Source organism: Ambystoma mexicanum, chromosome 11, assembly GCF_040938575.1.
Source record: "Ambystoma mexicanum isolate Mex_15411 chromosome 11, UKY_AmexF1_1, whole genome shotgun sequence".
NCBI lineage: Eukaryota > Metazoa > Chordata > Amphibia > Caudata > Ambystomatidae > Ambystoma > Ambystoma mexicanum.
Genome location: NC_090934.1, coordinates 192,921,138 through 192,946,734, shown reverse-complemented (window position 1 = coordinate 192,946,734; position 25,597 = coordinate 192,921,138). Strand labels below are relative to the sequence as shown.

General features: G+C 44.1%; 1 protein-coding gene across 1 annotated transcript in view; it reads right to left on the bottom strand.

Annotated features, from left to right (window-relative positions):
- The window catches only part of PDIK1L (PDLIM1 interacting kinase 1 like), a 61,331-nt gene that overhangs the window by 15,825 nt on the left and 19,909 nt on the right, over positions 1 to 25,597 (bottom strand). Inside the window, exon 2 of the mRNA XM_069622805.1 lies at positions 20,224 to 20,525. Within this exon, the coding sequence (XP_069478906.1) occupies positions 20,224 to 20,508 (285 nt within the window). The 5' untranslated portion in view covers positions 20,509 to 20,525. The remainder of the gene's footprint in view (positions 1 to 20,223; positions 20,526 to 25,597) is intronic.

Below are 25,597 nucleotides of genomic sequence, written 5' to 3'. Positions count from 1 at the left end.
CTCTCAAACCATGACTCCAATACCCCGTGACCTCATCCTACTTGATTGATTTCCCTTCTGCCTTTGACATGGTCAACCATGCCATCCTGCTCAACCATCTCAGTGATGACCTGGGTATATTAGGCACTGGCTTGGTTGACACCTTTCCTCTCCGACAGACCCGCCTAGGTACAACATGGGTCCTTCCTCTATCCCTACCTGTGCTGTTCCCCAAGGGTCTAACCTCTCCCTGGCTGTTCAACCAATACCTGCCACTTTATGCCCACGCATTGCCGCTCTGCCCACTTTCAGGGCTATGCAGATGACGCTCAGCTCATTTTCAGGATCCTTTCCGCCACCTCTTCTCTCATCCGACTGCCTTTCCGCCATCCAGTAGTGGTGTGCCACCAATGATCTGACTTCATGCCAGTATGACAAATTCTCATTGGCACACCTGCTCCCTCCTTTCCCATCGCTCTGGCCAGCCTTTCTTGGCCCTCTTCCCTCTCCTACCTGTGATGCTAAAAACCATGGGGTTATCTTCGACTCCACTCTCCTTTTCCCGCCTCACATATGACATCTAAGAAGTCACACTACCAGTTGCTGCACCTCAGAGGCATTCTTCCTTTCCTTCCCCCAGAAGCTGTCACCAGAGCTCTGGTTCTCTCCAGGCCGGACTACTGCAACATCCTCTTTCTAAATCTGCCTGCTTCTACTCCACCCTCTGCAACTCATTCAGAACAGGGCTGAGAGACTTGTCTTTGGCCTCAAGCCCAGGGATCATCTCTCCAGGACTGCAGTCTCTGCACTGGCTCCCAGTGGCAGCAAAGATGACGTTCAAACCCCTCGGCATTGTCCACAAGACTTCTGGGGCATAAATACCCTCAACTCTCTTCCTAAATATCTTCCCTCAAGCTCTTGACTCAACCGCCTCCAACTCCCTCCGGTTAAGTCACTTCTCCAAGCAACGAGTTTGTGGTACATCTGATCTGCCGGGGCCTCCCTCTGGGACAGACACCCTGCAACTTGAGGAGACCCATCTCCAGTTAAGGGAGCACCTCAAGACCTTCCTCTTTGGTTCGCTTTTTCTGCCCCGCTGAACTCCTGACTGAAACTGCACTGGTCACCTGACCACCCTCTGATCTAGAGCCCAGGTCCCCTCCCCCACCAGTTACCTGCACTGCCTCCCTGGCAACCCCTACACTTGGGTGCCGTTTCTGTAAAGAGTCCCCAGCAGCTCTTGACACCCGATGTTTGCACTTACCCCTGTACGTGCCACACTTAACTATTGATACTATGTATTGCACTGCCCACTGCCCCCTTCTCCCCCCCCCTTCCCTGCACACTCTCTCACCTGGCCTGGTAACACTTGTCTCGGCTTACCTTTATGCCCCTTCCCCAGTCTCATCACGCCTCGAAACACTTGTGTATAGGCACATTATAAATGCCATATCATATCCAAGGAAGTGGCTTCGAAGAATAAGTTAGCGGAGGCATAATGTGTTAGGACGACGGCTGGTTTGCACTCACCTTTGAAAGCATCGAGTTGGATTTTTAAGTCGAAAAGCACAGATTCCGTGCCGTGACCCGGGCAGAAGCCAAATGGCGCATCCATAGGATGTGGTTAGTTTCGAGATGGGACTGTATGGGGATGTATGCTGCCCTGTAAAGAATCTTTAAAAAGGAACAGTACTGTGGTGATAGGCCAATAGTTGTCGGGAGATAATGGGTCCAAAGAAGGGATTTTTTTTGGTGGTTATCGGGGGGGGGATGGGGAACGAGTAACCAGATTCTTTTAGGCTGGGACAAAAAAAATTGATGAAAAGGAGTTAATGAATCTCGCAATGAAAGGGACTACAGTTTTCGCACAATCTTCGATTAAGGTGGCTAGGCATACGTCCCATTTGCACCTGGATGGTAGCGGTTTCTACTTCCAACACTGCTCTGAAGTGGAAAGCTGGGTTGGAGTGTGCCATCAACGTGTTGGCGGGCAAGTGGATGGGACCAACCGCAGTTTATTTTTCAATTTTCTGCTGTAGGGAGATTGCCAAAAAAAAAAAATGCATAGCATTCCAAATGCTACACCAAGTCTTGTCCTTGGAGATGGTGGTAGGAGGCAGGAACGGTGTCCAATTCTATAAGAAATTTAAATAACTTGTGCGAGTTTGCATTGGCCCTGGCTATTCTTGAATTGTAGACTTCCGCTTTTGCATCAGTGATGGCCTGCTTATATTTTTTTTTTAGCTATAATGGTGAATGTGGTTTTACTGTGTCTGGTATTTCTTCCAGATGGCTTCCGCCTGTCTTTTTGGATCGCAAGGCCAGGAGGTCTGAAGTAAACCAGGAATTGATAAGGCTGGTTGGTTTTACTTTTCTGGGGAGAAGGGGCGCTACCAAATATCATGCTTTGGTTAGGGAACGTGTGTAAAGGTCTGCTAGAATCTGTGTTCCCGGTACAGAGGCGAGCGCAATAGATTTGGCAATCTGGAAATGTTCCAGGAACTACGGGCAATTAGGTGAATTAGGTGGCAGGCTAGGGGTGGCTGTGGGCTGCTTCAGTAAGGGGGATATGAAGCACATGATGTGAAGGCCCGACCAAGGGCATGAGGCATTTTAAGTGATGGTGATCTGGCTGTTCAAGACATCTACCCAGTCCAGGGATCAGCCATGAAAAATAGTTTCCTATAGAATTCGAAAACTAGGTAGGGTTTCCACACATTTATTTTATTTATTCATTGTGCCTTTGTAAGGCGCTTAATTCACCCAAGTAAATTGCGTTTCAAAGCGCCAACAGGGAGGGAACATGGGAGTGAAGGCAAATATAACAATGAAAAAGTAGGTCCCATTAGGCTTCGAGTCTCCCTCTTATTCTGAGTCGGTGAGGGGAGATAAAACCATCCTTCAGGCGACACACAGATGCCGGGTACCCACAGAGGAGGAAACAACCCCGAGTTTACGGTCCATATTTTGTGGAGAACTGGTAATTTACAAAGCCTGGCCAGAAACTAGTATTCGAGATGAACAGCAATGGCTCATTGAGAAAGTGCTCACTGTGCTTAAAAACCATGCTTGGACGGACAGGAGTCAGCAGATGACCGCGATACAGACAGGTGTTGTGGCAGCTCACAGCATGGATGACGACAGATCGGGGCACAGGCAAACTTCCTCGGCCAAGCTAGGGACGGCTTGAGCGATACAATGACAGCAATTTGCCATAGAAAGACTGCACAGATGGTGAACTGTAAGCAAGACAGGGGAGAATCACCAGTGACTACATGCAGGATTGAAGTAGTGTTTACCGAACATTCTGGTAATGACATGACACTACCCAAGAGTCCATAGCAAATTTAACCTGAACCGTTAAAGATTCAACTGTAGCCAGTTGCTTCCTCGACCGGAATCACTTTGTGGTAACTTACTACAAAGTAATACTTTGACAAATATGAGTTGGGGTTGTAAGGATAGTAATGAAGGGGAGATGGGGGACCCCACACACATTTCTTTTTTATATTTAAAGTAACACTTCGAAGAAATGATCACAAAGTGATCAATGAAACCCAATTCAAGCCCAATTAAAGACTGCATAGTGTGGCAGAAAAACCCCTTATCGGAGCTAGGTGGCAGTTGCGCATCAGTGTGTGGCATGTTGGTAGCAGGAGACCAAAGAACAAACTGATGGCCCAACAATAGCAGAAGCTAGAGGGACAGGTGCAAAATACAAGTCTGGTGGGGGAGTGGGTATGGGAGAGGTCAGAGGTAGAGTTAACACTATGGCCAGTGCAAGCGGGACTGCAGGTAACCAGGTCTGAACAGCATGCAAGATAGACCCCTATCGTGCCAAGTACTAAAATCAGGTTGGCCACTGAAAGATCGAGTGCCATTACTCTGCGATCCTTTCCAGAATGTTAAAGCGCTCCTGCCTGCATTCCGGTCACCCTTTTATTCCTCCATTTGATCAAGACCCATTTTCCCAAAAATTAGGAAAGCAAGTTCCTCAAAGAACTTTGGTACCAATAGAGCATTAAGGTCCATAGGTACAATGTATTACAGATGGAAGATCTAGGCCATGTTTATTGGATAGAGGTGCTAGGAAGTCAGCTTTACAGGTGGACAGTTGTCCAGTAAGGGCAGTTTTAACACCCTGGTATTATACCCATTCACAATTACACTGGTCCTATAACCAATACACATGGCCTTCCACATCTGTCGTTCAGCCAATTAACCAGTTTGGGAGGGATGGACTGTAAGCAGCACTGCACTACAGATTGCTTCCCGGATGGGGAGTTCTTGCACATTACACACACACACACACACACACACGCCCCCCCCCCAAATAGTGCCAAGTGTTTTAGCTTCCCCCAGAAGAACAGTGCTCAGAAGAGCAGTCAAGAGCTCACATACTAAGAATTATCTACCAGCGTTCTTGCGATCATCACATACAAGTGAGCTGGGTTACTTTCATAATGACAAACCTCCTAAAATAATGGTCCCTTTTAAACTACCCATATTCTCCCCCCCCCCCCCCCCCGCAATACCCACTAAAACCAGAAGCAGAGCAAGGCATCACATCTGCAATTGAGTCACTCCACATAACCATTGTTCCTACTACCAGCCCTTGCAACACTTGGATATTGCCTCAAAAAGACCAGGGAAAAGTACATGTAATTTGTGCAAGATCCAAGACACATTACGCAGCAGTGTTAACAATTCCACATTGTGCCCAACCCTGCTACTATTCTACCTTGTACAATCTCCCCCACGCCCCACACACGCCAAACATTGCAGCACAGAGGAATTATGTTCAGCTTCTTCAGCCGCCATACAGGACAGTCAGCATTTGTTTGCTTTGGGAAATCGTTTACGCACGGACCAGGCTACACAGTACCTTACCACATTTTCCCAACAGTTAAAGGACACAAGACATTGAATTCCCTTTACAGTCAGTGAAATGCATGGCTTTCACCAATTGCCTCGCCTTTGTATGAAGATTGTAAACAGGATACCCAAATACTATCAACGGCATTAGCTGAGAAAGATCAAAGCATCAACAGAAGCAACATTGTGTAGACAGAGGGTACACTATTTGGGGGGTAGGACATTACAATGGGACACCAGATAATAGAGCCTTCCCAGAAGAAGGCAGTGTATAAAATCATGAAACCCCAGCAAGTCACCCAGGTAGCATCTTTGGGCATATTACCAGAGACCATGGATTTTAGGTTATGCTGAGATTGCAAATCATTTACAATGCTACAGCAGGGCTGCTACTGTAGAGCTATTACAGGGACTTTTACCAGTATAAAATTTTTGTAGCGGCTCCAACCCTTAGTCCGCCAGATTATGAAAGGGCTCACCTTTTACTGCCACAGGAAAAACTAGGTTCTCTAGCTATCTTGACCCAAACACAGATCAAACACTATTAAGGTAAAGAACTAGATCCAGTTGGTGCAGGAATGCCACCTTGCGTGCAGTCTTTCCTGCAGCTGCACTTGTGGTACAACAATATTTCCTTAGCACAACCCCTCGATACTGCTGAATCACATTCAGTTGCCCTTCTACTGCTCAATACAAGGACTCCTATGTATCCTGTGCCAGTTCATATGATTCGCGCCTTCTACATTTTCAAACATTACCTTGACCCGATGCTCAGTGCTGTGCCCACCATCTACTGATGGCAGGTGCATGATTTACTTTGTAAATGGGTATGGTTACCAGGAGCAAAATGGAAAACTGGTGGTGGGATACGCACACTTGGGGAGGTGGTGTCGAGCAGGAGGCTCTCAACAGTCAGTTCATAATTAGATCGATTTTCAGTTCTGCATTTGGGGTAGCCAGTGAATTGGTTTAACATGAGGTTGGAGTAGATTCTAACATCCACAGGTTTCCCCTCTTGAAAACAGTATGTCAAGGCACTTTTAGATAAGATTATACTTGCAAAAAAGAAAGCCATAAAGTGTGCGGCTAATCAGAGCCTGCAAAATCAATTAGGAGTACATTCTTCCAGTAAAGGTTTGCCCAGAACCATCCCTCTACAAAACATAACTGGCCCAAAAACAGGAAAATGCCCCCTCAAGGGATAAGAAAATGAACATTCAGGGTTGGTTGGTCGCCCCACAGATATACAATTACAAAAGGTGAGGAAGCAAAAGCAGACAAGCCAATGTCTGCCAAGAGAGGGATGAAAGACTGAATAAATATTGGTTTTGTCCCAGAGTTCGTCAAGCTAGCACAAGAGCTTGCAAAAGAGGTTATATAATAATGTGGTAGACGATCCCTGGTTGCCAAGGAGAACATCCACCTCCTTATGGTGGATTTATGAACCTCTGATGAAGCCCCTGCAACTCCCTTGCTGTAATTTGCAAGAACTTCATATATTAATGGACGCATTCTCAGACTTTCTACAGGGTTACACTTCTACCCATTCAAATGCTACATTCTGGTCATTGATGTTCTACAGCGATTTGGATAGCGGTTAGCATTAATGGCAATAATTTGAAGGGGCTTCCGACAGGTAATAATGTACAGCATAATGTACAGCATAATGTACAGCATAATGTACAGCATAATGTACAGCATAATGTACAGCATAATGTACAGCATAATGTACAGCATAATGTACATCAACCCCCCCGCCCCCCAATCACTGGGGAAACAGGAAGAATGGGTAATTGGGAAAAACTTGCTAAACTAGGACAGGAAACAGTTAAAAGCAGTCAGATGCCCTTCCCATCGGGTTATTAATATCTGAAGCACCCACCCTATGCAGGAAAAGAGGGCTAGGACCACTTGAGGTTTAGTATGGGCACCCTACAAGGCCCTTCATCCCCACCAGTGCAATTTTATCAACAAATTTAAGACCAAAAGCAACTAGAATGTGCAAGACCCTTAATCCCCTCTCAGATCGAGAGAAAATCCATCAGCCTACACTGTAGTTTTTGCAAGCATGGCGTAAGGGTGTACCTAGAAGGTTTGACAACTTAAGTAAAATCACAAAGATAAAAGAAAAAAAAAAAATTTAACCAGCAGAAGTCATTTGAGGTTGCCCACTGTACAGCCACCCTGTGAACACACCATTATGTTCCGTTAGGAATGACATCTCTGAACGACATTCTCAACAAAACTGTATGTGCAATACAGTTATTTGTTTTTCGGGCAGGTACCATTATGTGACATTGTAAATGTTGCAATAGAGAACGGTAAATAGTTGACAACGATGCTCCCTCAAGAACCACTACTATAATCGGGACACCAGATAAGTGTCGTACCAGGCATTTTACCTCAATGAAAATCTTGTAAATACGAAAGCTTACTTGACAGAAACCAGAACACTTACTTTGATTTTTAACCAAATGGATGTAATTGCAAGCCATGCAGAAAAGCATCTGAAACAGTTTTCTCTGAAGCCTTTTAAAAGGAAAACAGCAGAATGGCTTCTTTCTGTTCAGCTTCTACTGTGTCTTGTGTGTAGATGCTCGTGGAGCAAAGAGAAGCACTGTGCATGTGTATTTTCCTGACATTTCAGGATTGTAGATTAAAATGGAAAACAAGTTGCAATTCAGAATGAATCCTAAACAAATTATGCGTTGTAGTCCCCCAGTGAAAGCAACCCAGTATTCAACTTCTATTTCAGTGTGCCTGATTAATTTTACACTGAATTTAATGTACACTAATTATATAAACTCTGTAAAATTATGAATATGCACAGTCTAGTTTACATCCATTGAACCTTGCAGTCAATGTGGTACATTACTATAAAGGGCCAGTGGCAGCAGTCTTTGATTAAGGGTGAGTGATTGTCATTACAATGCATAAAATAAGTAGCGTCACATAGTTTTCTACACAATTCTGTAGGTTTGCTAATCAAAATGGATGCTTGTATAGCAAAGTTAGCACAAATTACCCTCTTAAATGCAAGCAGACCTCGCCTTGTATTCCTAGTTTGCCCTCTGCTCTCTTCACTCATTTCTCTGTTCACTTAAAGAGTGCTAATGGGGAGAAAGTGCAGCAGTAATCATCTCTTCCACTCCTAGTGCCAAAGGCATGCGTGGGAGTGCTAGGCAAGAATGTTTTACTTTTTCATTCAGCTGGCCAAACTGTTTGCAGAGGCTTAATCATACCCATTTATTGGAGTCCATTCATGCAGCAACCTTTTACACTATACAGACACTCCTCTATGGCTTGTAAAATTTACAAGAGAAGTTTGAAACTCATTTAACATTTGCTTGCAGTAAATGTCAAATACAAGTTTCACTGTGACTGTCTGGCAGTGTGCCAAATAAAGTGGTTTTATAGCGACATGCACCATTTTACATAAATTGCATTTTACATTTGTTGTCATCCGTTGCCATCGGTCGAGTGCGTATCTTAGGTCGAATGAGTAAACTAAGTTACCCAACCTGCAGGTCTAGTTGAAGTTTAAAGAAGTCGCAAGGCCCGACCTCTCCAATGTCATTTCAGTGGTTCGTAAAACTGCTGTATTGTTGCTCATTTCATGTAATGAGTACAAATAACTTCTGTAACATTAGTACAATCACTAATCAAAAGAACATTAGCTAATACAATTTTGAAAACAATGTATGTCTTGCATTACACCAATCACAGGTGTTATCCTGTCAAATCTTCAAGACTGCAATTAAAACATCCAAAACCTGACTCCAGGAAGTGAAAGCACCGTTCAATAAGTGAAAGCTACATTTGTAATTGAAATAGAAACTCTGCAAAACCTGTCCGTGATAATCCAGATCAGCATTTTAATGTATGTCGCCCTTCATGCAGGTTTTGTACAACATCTAGGCACTGATTACACCTCATTCAATGCTCAGTTTACAGACCTCTGAAGAATGTTAGCCAATGAAATAATTCAGCTGGTTAGTGCTCATTGTTGTGATCTGTGCAATCTGAAGGCTGCAGATTTGAATCCTGGCATGGCCAACTCAGCCTTTCATCCTTTGATGTCAATAAGGAGTACCCACTTGCCAAATGATTTGACCATTAGGTTTAGAATTTAGCATGGAGTCCTTGCCTCGCTGCACTGTGGTATCATAACATTGGCATACCATTAGGTATTAATAGTTTCAGGAAATTAGGACTTTCATTAAACATCAAAAAGACAATTCTATCGAACCTCAATGCAGTTCAGGTTTGCTTTACTATGCAATTGGCTAGGTTTTTGCGTTTTCAATATTTAAATAACAGGAGAGAAAATTGCCAGAATTTAGAAAAATAATAAGGGGTATTCTGTCACAATGCAGAAAGCTGCTGCATGGTAAGGATTTCCATGCAGATTTTGCACACATCGGTTGGTTGTCGCATACATGAGGTCATACATTTCTCTTGCAAGAGAACATTTTACTACTGAAATCACATTTACTCTCAGTTTAAAAATAGGGAGTAAAATACTCCCTCAAAATCTTATCGGGAGCACTGCATATAACCCTAAAGCGGATTTGTACCCATCCTTTGTACTTAGAGATATGCATCAAAGTTGAATAACAATTCTACACGGTTGCACGAGGACCATTAAATGCCAGTGTGCACTGGCCTGCTCCCTGAAAACATGCACTTAAAACTCAATGTGCAACATCAATTAAACTAGTGTTAAATAAGATTTCAAAGATTACATTTAACATAGCATGACACATCAACGCTATGTATGCACACAGTAAATGTAACATGCTTGAATTAACTGAGAAAGTTAACAGCCAATATGGACAAGTCTGCTCATTTAAGCAGAAATGACCAGAACAAGACATAACAAAAATTAAACTGAATTTCTACACCACAATTTGAAGAAAGCAATGCAGTTTGATATATCAAAGAAAAAAAAAACCCAATGAGATTTTGCATCGCTTAATCCTAAAGGCCCCATAACTGTTCGCGCTTACTTTTCAGCTAGGACCAAAATTTAACAATTTTGTCTCTTGACTACCATAGAATCGTTGATTTAGTGTATCCAATTTGCATCATTATGCTTACTTTAGTCTCTACTGGAAAATACATACAGAAATAAAGAAAAATCAAGATGAACGCTTTATGGTAGATAACTGCATATCATAAAAATTAATACTGTCCTAAGTCTGAACACAAAAAGTATTCTCAACAATTAAAATATGCCAACATTTTTTGAAATTTTATTAAAACCAAATACAACTTAATGTTTTAATCTTTATTCCATCTTTCAGGCCACATTTTTGGTATCGATTATATCGCACCTCTTATACAAATGTATGCTTTGTGGGAACCAAAATAAGTAAACTTAAAAATACTGTCATTTAAATTTAGATAACATCCAAGTCCACAGTATTACATGCATCAAATTGCTATCAGTACAATGAAATAACATGTTTAGGTAGGCAGTTCAGCAATCTTGTCACTTCAGAATTCTAGATCAAACTGTTTTTAAACAACTCATGTAAGCAGTTTATACAAAAAGCTGTATTGCCTTGTTCAGTTTCGGCATTGAAAAGAAGAGTAAGGCTATAACCAAGTGTTTACAGTTATTTCAAGCATGTTGTACTTGTCGACATGCACAACCAATTTCCCCTAGCTAGGAACCTTACAAAGGTGTGCAGCCTTTAAGGTGGTTCTACTTTCAGGCTACCCTGGACACATGATCAGCAACCAAAGTACAAGCTAATCTGTGGCCAAGTCTTTCCAAACTTGTCTCGGCAAGCGGATTATCAGAAATATCTGCACCACTATCCACCATTAGCACCCACCGCCAAATAGCCAAGATAACAGTTTACCACAACAGCATTAGACATTAATCTACAATTCCAGTAACTGAAAAAGTGGACTACTGGGAGAATTCTGGCGTATTTGGACAGTGTTAATCTTTCCTAACACTTTTCCCACAATATTATATGGGACACCAGTCTTTTTACTAGCTAGAAAGTTTGGACGGGGTTCAAAACAAGTAAAGTCTTATGCTTTCTTTCCTTGCCGGTTTTGCTCATTCTTACAGAGAGCAGACCTTTACGATTTCTTGCATTGGTTTCAATTGCACCACAGTGAAATGTATCCTAAATTTTTGTATAATTATTTTTCGTTACTTTGGCAATGTGCTTGGTGGTAACTGATTTTACTCTTATAGTTGTTTTTACTGCAAATAGCTACAAAAAAAAAAAAACACGGGGGGGGGGGGAATAACAGGCCATCAGATCACTGTTGGAGTAAGACTTCTACAAAGACAAGGATCTGCGCCTTCAGAAGTGTCCCGGGACCACTGCCCAGCTCTCTCCTGGGCTACCTTGCAGCAGCAGTCTTCGTTCAGAGTAATGCCTCTACTGATCAAAGTTGCATGTGTCCCATTTCCAGCAGTCTCACTTCGAGAAGCTGTGCCGGAGCTCCCTTTATTTTCACTACTAAACAATCTGTCGGCACCGGACCATGGTGATCTTAGTTGGAACACTCCAATCCTGTGAGGTGAGCGGAGGAAATATGCACCACAAAAGTCCTTCATCTTTCTTCATTTTGTGTCTTCTTCTGGAAGATGTTTATGTTTATTTTATTTATATAGCGCAAACCAGGCCCTGAGGCAACCGGGCGCATATCTTGGCAGAGGTTACAGGTAGAACATATCATCACATTGGTATCAACAAATTGCGAACAACATATACAATATATACAATATAAAGATACAGATTATACAATTGACGTTACCAAATACAGTTGACGTTACAAAACAGGGCAACAAGCGGCAAAGGTGCCAGGGCAAAGCTAAGTCGCAGCTAGCCCGTCAGGGTCAGAGGGCAGTTGTTAATGAGAAGTAACTAGCCAGAGCTTGGCCTTGTGTTTGAATAGGTTAAGTGATGGTAAGGATCTGATGGTAAGTGGTACCGTGTTCCAAAGCTTGGCTGCCAGGACAGGGAAGCTAGCACCCCCAGCTGTATGAAGCTTGAATCTGGGGATTTCGAGACCGTGGGACTGTGCGGATCCGAGTACTCGCGTTGGAATATGTTGAGTGAATCGAGAGGCTAGATATGTGGGGGCCTGGTGGTTAACACATTTGTATGTAAGGGTGAGTGCTTTCAGTGAAATCCTTTGGGCGACTGAGAGCCAGTTGAGGTTCTTTCTGGTTTCTGAGATGTGGGCAGATCGGGGGATATTGAGAGCCGCTCTAATGGCGCTGTTCTGGGTAGTCTGTAATTTGTTAAGGTTACTCTGGTTAGTGCCTTGGTACAGTGCATTACAATAGTACAGTTTGGACATGACCAAGGTCCTGGCCAAGGTGATGCAATTCTGGGCGGTAAGGAATGGGCGACAGGCTGAGATCAATTTGCAGGCGTAGGCAGATGCAGCAGCCACTGCATTGGTTTGTCGGGTGAGATTCAAGGAGGCATCCAGGTAAATACCCAAAGTTTTGGTGTCTTTAGATACTTTAATTAGATTGCCGTCAATGTTAAAGGAGCCGAAGAGGGGACTTGTTAAGTCTCTGTTGCGTGCCTAGGATGAGAAGCTCAGTCTTGTCATCATTGAGGCACAACTCGTGCTGGGCCATCCAAGCTTGAATGACAAGGTAAATGTCATTGAGGGCTTTGGAGTCAACAATGTAGTCACCAGTAATAGGTATGAGTATCTGGGTGTCATCGGCATAGTTCGTGTAGGTGTCGCCCAGATAGTCAAGCACATCAAATAGTGGTTTGGTGAAGACATTATAGAGAGTAGGGGAGACACAGGACCCTTGCGGGACTCCACACGGGACTGGTGTAGGGTCGGCCGATGCGGTAGGTGAGAAAACTCATGTGCCTGTTGTCGAGGAATGACCTGATCCAGTTGGATGCATTGTCAGAGAAGTGAGCAGCGGACTTTAGGTGCCGACATAGTATTTGGTGGTTGACCAAGTCGAAAGCGGCGGATAAGTCCAGTAGTAGAAGAAGGGCCAGTTTACCGTTGTCTTTAAGGTCCTCAATTTGAGGTCAAGAAGAGCTGTTTCGGTCCCATGTTTGGGTCTGAAGCCAGATTGTCTTGAGCCGAGGAGGTTATTAGTTTCTAGGTAGTTCTGAATCTGCAGGTATGCTGCTCTGTCAAGTATTTTAAGTAAGAAAGGTACAGTAGTAATAGGTCTGTAGTTAGTTGGTATTTCAGGGTCCAGATTAGTTTTTTTTTTTAGGAGAGGGATAACCCAAGCGTCTTTTAAATTGTTGGGTACCGTTCCTGTTAGGAATGAAGAGTTGATGAAGGAGGTTATAAAAGGAGCAAGGTCCTGTGCCGCTTCCTTAATGATAGGTGCTGGGCAGGAGTCACCTTGACAGTTCGAGGGTTTTAGGTTGCGAATGATGTTTTCGACCTCGAGGATGGTGAGAGGGGTGAAGCTGAAAGGGGTATGAGTAGAGGAGGCCGTTGGCGTAGTGGGGGGTTTAATGGGGGGGTTGGTGAGTAGAGTAGTTTGTTTGGCGTTAATTTTTGATTGCAGGGTGGTGATTTTGTTGAGGAGAGAGTTTTGGATGTTATTGCACCATTGGCTGTCTTTAGTGCAGGTATCAGGGATGGGGGAGGGGGCTTCCAATTCTTTAAGGATTTTAAACAGCTCCTTAGTGTTGGATTCTGCTTGTGTGATACGTTGGTTGTAAGTCTCCTTTTTTGCCTGTAGGATTGCTTCCTTGTAGTTATGGGTGGAGATGATGAGGCGTTCTTTGTTAGGGTCGCAAGGGTGGCTCATCCAAAGTGATTCAGCCTTGCGTTTTTCTTTGCGTAAGGCTCGTAACTGCGGGGTGAACCAGGAATTCAAATGGGCTTGTTGTTTAGCTTTCCGTAATTTAAGCGGAGCTATATTATCAATGGCTTTGAGAAGTGTTTGATTGAAGATGTCTACTAAGACTGTAGGGTCGTTGTGTTGTGACACACATTTGTTCAATAAAGGAAGGATGAGTGGGAGAAGTTTATCCCTGGTGATGTCTTTTTTGTTCCTTGTCGGAATGGCTGGAGCTATCGTGGGAGTGGTAAGAGGGTTGGTCGCTGGAAGGTGGAAAATGATGATGTGGTGGTCGGACCAGGCACAAGCGTGGTTGGAACTTATGGTAGTGTTGCAGTTGAGATCATAGATCCAATCAAGCGTTCTACCTTTGATATGGGTAGGTTTGTCAATGCGCTGTTGGAGTCCTAAGTTAGCTAATGTGATAGCGAATTCAGAGGCCAAGTGATCCTTAGTGTCATGTAAACCAAGGTTGAAGTCACCTAGAAGCAGTACCTGAGAGTTGGGTTTCGTATTGACAGTCAGAATGGCTGTGATCTCATCTATGAAGGAGCTGAGTGGTCCTGGGGGTCTATAGATGAGGTGGAGGGTAGCAGTGTTGGTTGGAGATAAGGTGAGTTTCACGGAGAGGGATTCTGCGCAGCTGAGCTCTGTGTTGGGGATGATTCTAAGTGTGATGTTATTTCTATGTATGAATGCGACTCCACCTCCTTTGGATGTTGATTGTCGGTCAGCTCTGAGGATAGAGTAACCGTTGGGGATAGCGAGGGAGAGAAGTGGGCCGGAGGCTGCGTGTAACCAAGTTTCGGTGATGGCCACAAAATCGTGGTGATGAGGTCAGAGATGTCCAGTGCTTGGGCCGTAATAGATCTGGCGTTAATGAGGGCACCCTTGAGTTCTTTGGCAGCGATAGAGCTGTGGGATGACGGTGACTTCTGTGAGGTAGTGGTGACGTGAGTGTGCTGAGTGCAGTGGGCACGAGGAAGTCTGGATCCAAGTCTAAGATTCCTGACTTGGAGTGTGCAAGGTTGGTTAGGAATGGGTTTAGTGGCAAAGTGATGAAGCCAGAGGGCAGGGTCATTGAGGTATGGGTTACTCAGGGGCATTGCAGTATGGTGAAAAGTAGGGTGATGAGGGTCGGTCATAACGGTGCTGGGAGGAGTGTAGGGGTAGAGGGTTATGGCAATGATAAACCCTCCGTCGGTGCGGTAGTGAAAGTGCGCACAGGAGTGGACGTGGAGGAGTTGTGGGCTAGGCGGAGGTAGAATCGGCCAAGAAGTGGCAGTCCAAGTGCAGCTTGTTAGGTAAGTACATGTGCAATTATGCAATCAGTGACTCTAAAGGCAGAAGTTCAGCTACAGGGTAAGTACATGTGCAATTATGCAATCAAAGACACAAAAGGCAGAGGCTCAGCTACAGGGTAAGTACAAACGCTAAGCGACTACAGAATATAAAGGACGGAGTGAAGCGTGCATATAGGAATTACAATAGGCGGTGAATCGTGAATCAAGTGGAGAAGAGAGAAGTGGCCCTACGTAGAGAAGGTGCTCCCGAATGAAAGAGGGGAAAGACCTTAATAACGATGGAAAAGTTTGCTGTGCAACTTAAGACTCCCACAAGTGATCTCCGCCACTCCTGGGCATTCCTCGGCCGAACCAAGTGCATAAGATTATGTCCAACAGACTCCACAAGACCTGCAGTGGTATCGGGAGGATAGCTCCAGGGCAAGGTGCTTGCCTTGGAAATAAGACGACGCAGAGCAACACAGGTTCGATCTCGTGTCCGCGCTTAGAACCCTCTGGGTATTAAGCGTGTTATAAATAACCAATTATATTATCTGGAAGAATCAGAGCCAGGAAGCAAAGTGAACTTTTCTGCCCTCCATAGGGTAACATTGGGTGCAAAGTCCAGACCCTAACTCACCCAGACCTCAGTGGTGGAACCTGCATTAAAGGATCCTTTCCTATGCATCCCCGAGTGACGATAAGTCGAGTACCAACTTGTACTCACTAAATACTTTTTGAAAAGCATAACCATTTCTGGATAAATGTACCTAAAAAAGGCTATTTGGACATATGAGGGGAAACTGTTCTTGTGTTGGTTTTGCCCATTTACTTGTATGGCACTAGTAATTCAAATGCTATTCCAGTCTCCGAAACAAACCGAATACTCGACCGGCACTAGTTGGCTTCAGAACAATGAGAGGAACCGAACCAGTGCTTACATCAATATAGGACGACCCGAAAATAAATGCAGACAACGCCGCTCAATCAGTCCTCATACTATTGGAAAGATCGGCAGCTTACGACACAATCAGCCATGCAACACCAATACAAATATTGGAATGTGGCATACCAGAATCCACACTAAAGTGGTTCACCTCGCTCTGCACAAAACCAAACGAACCTACTTACCACCATTCATCTGAAACACCTAAGATATCTACTGCAGAGTAACAGGGATCCAGCCTGTGCCCCTTACTTTTCAACATCTACATGTGCCACCCCACAACCCCTACCCTGATGAAAATCATCCAAACCCATGGACTAACCGCCTACAATTATGCAGACAACTGGTAGTAAAATCGGCCCCAGCCCAGGCATAACTTCCTCAACAACTGCCTCAGACATACAACTGAATGACAATGAACAACCTCAAATTGAATCTGGCAAAAACGGGGAAATGATGCTCTCACCCACAAATCAAACTAAAAAAAATATTGACTGGCCGGCTGGGGAACACAACTGGAGACTACCAACGTAGTAAATAAACATGGAATACTCATGGACAGCAGCTTTCCCTGGAACAACAAAGTCAACGCAATCCACAAAAAATACTTCCCAAGACTACTTAAATGGCTGCTCCCATACCTTTCCTCAATGAAAAAGGACGTCAGGCAGGATTTTGCAAAGACTAAACAAGAGACCACATCACTCCAGCTTTCAAGCACCTACACTGGCTACTAGTGGAACAAAAATGCATTAAAATGTGCATCGCCCACAAGCCTTACATAGGCAAGAAGCCAAATTCCTCCAAGCCATGATCAGCCGCTACCAGCCAAACCAGCCCCTAAGATCAACCTACAAATTAAGAGACAAAATACAAAAAAAGAAATTCAGAAAACCACCTGCTCACGTCCAATTGCTAACCTTTGGAACACCATGCCCAAAGAAATTAGAACTACAGAAGACCAGAGCACCTTCAGGCTCCTCAAAACCTTTATTCAGACGCAAAAACATTGCAGACAAAAAAGAAATGCACTAAATTAACAATGGCAATACCTTAAAATATCATCACACTGCACAACCATGCGCAACAACTAGTGTGATCAACGAAGAGAAGGCCGGCCACCCAACCAAAGGGAGGACTTGGGAATAACATCCAATCATGCGTCAAGGAAAATCAGTCAGGTAAACCATTAAAACCCAAGCATCACCCAACCTGCCCACGACAACTATGGCAGCCTGTTTGAGAACCCCGGACGCCTCTATCTCCAACTCACATTAGACACCCTACCCCCCACGACTAACCTGAACAAGCAACCTGGAACACAAAGTACAACCACCCAATAGCCACCATAACCCAGAGCGAAATCAGCCAGCTGACCTAGAGAGGTAGATACCATTAAGCATCAACCAAAGACACACCAGAAGCTTCACCAAAACAGACCGATTTACCAACCCATGGCCCCTTCCTGCTCCAACACGCCACTACACTTAAGGGCTAGCCAAAAACTACGCAAACACCATGAATCACTAAAGGTTCACACCCTACTGCCCCTCAGATTCTGGAAGTATACTAGAGGGAACTCCCCCGGCACATTGTGTTGATGGATTTATGGACTACTCAAATAGTGCCCTTGGGGGTGTTAGCGGTATAAAACATAATGTGAATATATATATATATATATATATATATATATATATATATATATATATATATATATATATATATATATATATATATATAGTTGTGTGAATACTTCGCAGTGATTTTTTTTTTTTTATATATGCTTTTTGTGTAACTGAAGGCCTGATAAATATCTGTATGTTTAAGCTTAGCACAACATGAATCATTGGTGTTGCTCTGTGTGTACTCCTTGTAGCCCCAGACCACTCACTTTTCCTCAGACTAAGCCTCGACTTTACCTTACATGGAGTTTGGCTAACCTCATTTACCATAAATGGGTTGGCCTCGCAAAATCCTCCCACCAGTGTCGATTTTGGAAATCCATCTCAACAGCCAGCAATGTGCCACACAAAATATTACAAAAAGCATAAACCAACACTTTCAGGATACATTTTAAAACAAGACTGAAATAAAGTGTAACTGATAATGATCCACACTGAATAAAGACCATTAGGTTTTCCAATGGAGTCTTTACATAAAAATATTAATACTTTGGGGAGTGTGTTGCACCATAGGTTTAACATGCAATCACTGCCTGTACAAATAAAAAAGTGCCTCAATGAGGGGCCCAAAAGTGTTTAAAAAATGAGGTAATGACAAAAAGGTTAGAGGAGGAATCTTTTGCAGAGAGAAGGTGGCCGGAATATGCTCTTAATTGCAACCCTTTGGAAACGTATTTCGCAAAGCTTAGACTAGTGAGGCATACTCTCAAATCTGGGCTTAGCACAAAAACATTTTAGCTAGACTTAACCGCATGGCATTATAACTTTACAAAAGAACAAACACGCACTCTAGTAACCGAGAAGGGGGTTTTCACATTGACCAACAAGTCAGGAAAATCGGCAGCTTTGCTTACACTGGAGATGCCAGCTCAGTGTACAATTAACAAAAATACCTTTAGCCACTTCGTTTTAATTATGAACCATTTAAAAAGATCGAAACTGAATTGTCTGGTTATGCAATTTAAATGTACTTGAGTTGAAGAAAATACCCTGCAAACTGATGCAAGATCCTTTAATTTTGAAAAATGTTACTGCCAACCTAAATTGTTTTAATCAGGAACATAAAATGTAATAAAGAAACAAACCTGTGAATAGCCGAGCACCTTTTTCTTTTAAAGAGTGAAAACTACAGTAATGGCCACATTCGGTCGCTTTCCTATACTGAATTTCAACATATGAGAGTGGACATCATTTAATCAGAATAAGCGGGGGGGGGGGGGGGGGCGTTTGGTAAGTGGCGAGAGGAGAAAAGACGGTGGTGGGGACGAGGGGGCAACAACAAAGGGAGTGTTTCTTACACGTCCCCCATCACCATCGCACTAAATCATTCCTTCCTCAAACCCATTCTCGTAAACATGGACGCCAACTGCAGTTTTAGAATGGTCAACATTCCCCTCTGGTTAAAGCTTTTGGCCAGGACGCAATGCAGAGAAAGAAGGCAGGTTTAGTGCCGATAGGTGGCAGAGGCATAAAGTAAAACATGAGCAGGGGACCCGGGGAGGAAAGGCAGAGTGCAGTATGAATAAGGTGAAAAATATTTAAGGGGCAACCAAGGCAGGGGTCCATTATGGGGGTTCTAGTTTAACACATGCAAGCCAGTTATTCCCATCTCAACACGAATTACCAAGTTAGGTTTACGTGGCATTGTGTCAAAACACGGAACGATATTTTCAGAACAGCTCAAAAGTAAGACTACCGCCCTTCTGCCACAGATCTCAGATTTCTTCAATATATGCCACTCATAAATGTGTGGCATTAGGAACCTTCACCAGACAAGACATTACAGTAGATTTGACGGGGATATCCCAAGGTCAAAATAATGCATTGGCGGTTGGAAGGGTGTATTTGTATTTATTGCTTTATAAAGCGCCTTACCAAAGTGGAACAACATAATACATAAACATAACGGTTGAAGCAAATACATTATGAATCAATTGACAAAACAGTAAACAGAGAAATTAACCGAGGGGGATAGGTAGTGATGGAGAAGGGTAGGAGGAGGGAAGGGGAAGATGGATGGGATAAGACCAACCCTGCTCCAAGGCAAAATGTATTTTTATTTTAGCATTTTTAAAGCACTCATTCAGCCCGCGGATCAAGGCGCCGTTACAGGAATGTTTTTTTGTTGCAATTGTTGTGTTGTCTGCGTTGCGTATTTATAACACGCTTAAATACCCAGAGGATTCTAAGCGCGGACCCGGGGATCGAACCTGTATTGCTTCGTATAGTCTTGCTTCTAAGGCAAGCATGTTGCCGCTGAGCTATTTTCCCGGAACCAGTGAACAGAGACTAGCACAGGGGCAACGCACTGGTCTTGGAAGCAAGACCACGCAGAGCAGAGGACCGAATCCAAGATCCGCAATTAGAAACCGAACGGTATTTGGCGCATTATACAAAAAAACAAAACAAACATTTATACCTTGGAGTTGGACGTAGAAAGGTGCAGCAGTTGAAAATGAATTAGAGATGGAAGTATTGACAACAATGTAGACGGTCATTTAAATAGTTTTGAGGCACATTGAGATAAATTGAGTGTAATACCATGGAAATGAAACTTCAGTCTACTTTTTCAAAGGTTAGCAGTTTGTCACTACACCATCTGCCCCCCCCCACCCAACAACTGTACTGAAGATCACACACCTGCAAGTAAAGTGAGGAGCTGGAGCCATGAGACATTCTCTGCACCATGCCGTCCTTCTGTAGGATACATTCCTCAAGGTGGATCACATTCGGGTGCTGACTTTGGATGCTGCTGAGAGCCCAGAACTCTCGCAAGGCCAGTTCCACATTTTCGGGGGCATGGCAGCGGATTTTTTTCACTGCCACCCGTGCAGAGGTCTTGCGGACAATAGCTTCATACACTACACCATAGCTGCCACGACCAACCTCTCGAATTAGGTCGTACTTTGGCTGGCTACTCACCATCTTCAAGGTCAGAGTTCCTAGAAATGAAAAAAAAGTAATCATTATTGTTCAAGGCTGCCAGCTCCTTTTACACATCACCTACACCTTTGTCCGACAATCCCAGGGTTCTCAGCTCCCTTTATTTAATTGCAAAATCAGTGCACCGTTGGAGAAGCACTCAGCCACCTTAGGGTGGGTGTAATGTGGCCAATTATCCACAATAATAATAGTTTAAAACGCAACACCAAGTCTTCTGGTATAGTAGTCCATGCCACGACCCACAAGCCGCGATCTTTACAAATTGATGCAGAACACAGTATTCTGTGGGTCTGTGCCAATATTGTTTCGGATGCAGTTTCATTTGAAGTAGTTGTCAATGGCTGTCATTCAACCGAATGAAAAAAAAGTGTTGAAAAATGCCTGGGCGAGTTTGGACACCAGTTTACATTGCCATGGCATTCATGTACACAATGGGAGGTCACATACTGGATAATATACAGACTGTGCGTGAGGGTGGGGTCCACATCACCTGCCTACATGAGCTTCGGTATTTTTACTACTTCAAAGCCCACCCCTCCATCACCGAGTCTTATTCTATCTTGGACTGGATAATTGCCCAAAGTACAGAGTTCAGTCGCTTTAGAGATACAAAGATCTGCCATTCCTTTACAGTTGTTGAACCTCGCTAAACATTCAGATTAGGCAACAGGGTTGAGCTAGTCGTGGGGTTTTGCATATACACATGAGCATCTTGCAATTTTTATTTTCAGGCCTCAATGTGCACGCGCAAATAACATTGGCAAGCAATAATTAACTCTTGCAGAGTTATCCGCAGTACCCATGAAAGTTGGATGAGTGACTGCTTGGATAGCTGCTTAACATTTGTACCACTTCATACAGGCCTGGGATAAAACATCTTCGTACGTGTGCACACACACACAGACCTTAACAATGAAACCATTGGCTAGCGATTAAGGACTCTGTTTAAGTAATAAATTGTGTGCAGAGTATGTGCAGAATGGAGGCGGCAACTGAATGTATGCCTGGCTAGTAACCTGTCATTTTTTTCTGCAACAGAATGGCATCTCGTGCAGCTGGGAAAGCCCAAGCTTTTCGGGTTTTTAATGAATAAAATGTGGGCAATTATTTCTGTAAGGAGATCTCCGAATCAGAACTACCCACGCCCCAGCCTTCCACTAAGCTCCATGCCAAAAGCATACTGCACTTATTATTACACACCTTTTGCTGTGCTACTTTGACATTAAAATAAACTGCTCCTTTGTGGCAGCAGGATAGGTTAAACAAGTTTAAAAAGTTGCATATGCATTCATGACAGCTGATGAACACGTTCCAAAAGGCAGAGATGGCTTTTTAATCTTCTGCACCCACGTTTTAAAACAGAATTGTGTACCCAATCAGGGCCTGGGGGCACATCAAAACCAAATCAAAAAAAATCTGGTTGTGGCACAGTGCCTACTCGGGTCACAATTATACAGCCATGGAATATATCCTTATAACAGTTTGGTGATCAGTGCTCCAGCCATGACAGTGCTGATGTATATTAGATGCCTAGCATAGCATAGAGGTCTCAACAGCCATGTGGGGCAATGGCTAAGAAGCTGCCTCGGATTACCCAGCAGAAGACGAACACCTTACTCCTAGGACGCAGGAACATTCCCCAGAAGGTCCCTGGGAACTTGCGAATCAAAGGCAGTGCTGTGGACGAAGGACTCTGCACTGGAACCAGAATCCGGTTAGAATTTAAGGCACTCAGTGGAGTGGAAGGGCAGAAGAAAGGACCCCCCCTCTGGTCACTGGAAATCCTTCATTGGGCCTCCCAGCAACCCAGAAGCAGCTAGGAAACCAGTTTGACGCCACGTCTGCATGAAGCTCGTTTTGCACCCCCCCCCCCCCATAAGGACCCAGTGATGCTTTTGGCACTCGCTGACCGGCTCTTTGAGCCATCCAGACGCTGGCTCGACCCATTACAGCATCGAATGAACCCAATCTCCAGCTGGAGTCCATGGCAGCAACTGAATAACAGACTCAATGTGGTGGAAATCTGACTCGCCATCATCAATGCTGGCCGAGACTGCATAGCATTGTTTTGCTGCCAACTTGGCCACCATACAGCTTGACTCCAACAGGAACCAGCACATCGAACAAACTGCTCATTGGGGCTGCACAATTCCGTAGTCTCAACAGTGGCGCAAATTGCCGACAGGCAAGTTGAAGCCAGTCTCCACGCTGCTTAGGCCTCAAAGACAAGATCTAGATATATATGGAGAGACCTTTTGGACCATATGGACTTAACCTCCCTTTTAACTTTTAAATATCCTTGAACAGTGACTTCCAACCACCCCATTTATCATGCCAGAGTCCCTATTAATATCAAGTGTGTTTTTCCAACAGGGTGACTCGCACAACCACTGCAACCATCGAATTAAAAGTCCCTACTTTTAATAGGCCCTGAATTGGAAATGTAAAAGCCTGTGCTACCAAAAGAGGCAAATGAGGTATACTGGTTAGGCTGTGTCAACATAACCCCATAGCCAATTCTTGGAAACTGGCCACAGGCAACAAAGGTAGACCACCATTTTTTACCTTCTGTATGGCAAGGTGGGGGTTAAACAAACACACAAGAGGGCAGGTGTACAGCCATAAAAGGAGCACAAAAAAAAAGTAAGTTTAAGTGGTGTATACTTTAGACAAATATTCCAGCCAGGGCAGGTCCTCCTTTGCTGGACTAGCCTCTAAAACAGACTCAATAGCAAAAAACATTTGACCATTGGAGGTTTGCACTTCGGAATCTAAGTCAACGAAGAATTGCTCGCACCTTAAATTCTAGAGAAAACCCAATTTGCAGAGATTGAAATACCTACCATAACCCCCCCACCCCCCGCACCCAAGCCTCTGCACCCACTTTCCTTTTCCCTACTTGCCCCACTCCATGGAATGCATTTGCCGGCAAAGTCAACTTCGAAGCTCAAACTAGACCTCCGAGCAATGGAAGAGCCTCCATATCCCAACCTCACTATCCCCTTCCCCTCGACATGCATTCTGACTTCGGAAATATTTGTAGTACTGCAAATACGGACCCAAGGCTCTCATCTGAATGCAGTTGTAAAGTCCTCTAGTCCCAGTTATGTACCCATCCATGCCCACCCGCCCGGTGTGTGTAAAATAGATCTCAGAATCCAACAAAGCTATAATAGAATAGACTCCTTACCACAGGACTGTCTCGTCTCTCCATTCTTGACTATGGTATTTCTGATCGATGATCATCGCATAAATATAAAAAAGAAGCAAACACTCCATAAGCAGGATCTCCGGGCACGAGGAGCGAATGCACATGCCACAAGTCTATAACTTCATTATATAACCGTGCATGCCTCCAAAGTATTTTAGAGGTTTGCCAGTGCTTTTTGGGCATCATGGGCACTAAAGGGTATGCTTCCAATAACAATTGAAAGTCACGGTACTAGTTAATGGGTGCTCGCAGGACCAGTCGGCCCACCTAGGAGAAAGCACGGACTAATGTGCGTGCTCATGATGCAATGGACGGGTGGAACAAATTGAGTTTCTAGAAGCACTCGGAATAAGCAGGTAGAAAGTTCCTCACAGGGTCACTCCAGCCCTTCAGGATACAGCGTTAGCAATACATTTTGTGGTACATGTGTGCATTGTGGCATTTATGCTTAACATGGATAATGGCACGATTGTGCACCCAGATTGAAAACTCGCTACAGGAGAGCCTTCATATGTGCAGTGTGTGGAATTTAGACAAGTAGGCAGTACCTTCTACAGGTTTTGGAGATTAAGCACAGAGAGACACATTTGCACTAGTCACTGGGTAGCGATATTTCACTCCTGTGAGATTAAGAAATGGGGTCCTGTGCAGGTGTATGTATGTAATTGAGGCAGCAAATGACTTTCTTATGGCTGGCCAGTAGCTTACAACTGCCTGAAACAGTGTACGCACACTTTGTGCTCAACTATAAACTTGTTCGCAGGAAGGTACCATAGTTTACCAGACAGGTAGTTTGGGCCTAAGGGGTACCATGATATCCAGTGGCAAGGGTAGACCTATACCACAAAAACGGAATCCAAAAAAAAAAAAATATATGGCTTGCAGAAAAGGCCGCCCGTTTCCGTGTAGTGGTCCAAGAAATATGGCCACGCAATTGCCAGAAAAGCAGAGCAATGCACTGCCAGAAATTGACAAATTGACAATAGAGACCCACCCACGCCTCCCCAGATTAGATGGGGCCAGACCCTCATTTTGGGTACAAGTCTGGTAGTGAGCCCAAATCCTCCCATACCACACACTCCCGAGTGGCAGTCTAGATCCATGGCACCATACAATACAAGCTGCACGATCAAATCAAAGACGACATGGGCAGATACCTTATCCTGAGAGGTACACAGCTTAAAATTCCTCCAGATAAATGCTTATGCTCCTAACCTTGACTCCCCAGAATTCTTCCTTCAGTCTGCCAGACATACATTTCCCCGGGTATGAAATCATATGGGTGGGGGATACAAGGCTCTTTGTCAAAACCAGTTGTGCACCCCTGGTCTAGACTGAGGGCCGAAAGTACCTTACATGAGGGCTATAGTGGGCCGAAAAGTAAATGTGGGCGGGGCAGAGCAGGAGGCTTTTTAAACCCTCAATTTGTACTAACCACATGGAAAAAGAATGTTTGAGGGGTAACGATTTTTATTTGCATTTCAAACTTACATTTTGTACTACACATTTTCCATTGTTCTAATTTATTTCTATTTAGTTATTGTATCTCGCCTGTTTAATTAACTTATATATATTTTATTGACCCTAGATACACTATGCCCCATGGCCCCCTCACCTCCAACCAAACCCCCCCCCCACCCCATGGCCTCACCCCCAACCAACCCCCCCCCCCCCCCAACTCAGCGCGCACACACAAACATGCACCCATACAGACCCAAACCCCCACCCCCCCCCCCCCCAACTCAGCACACAAAAAACATTCAAGTCAAAACAGTCATACACATCCGACACCCCCTCACCCCGGCATCTCAACATACACACAAAATACATTCAAATACAAACATTCATACACATCCCCCA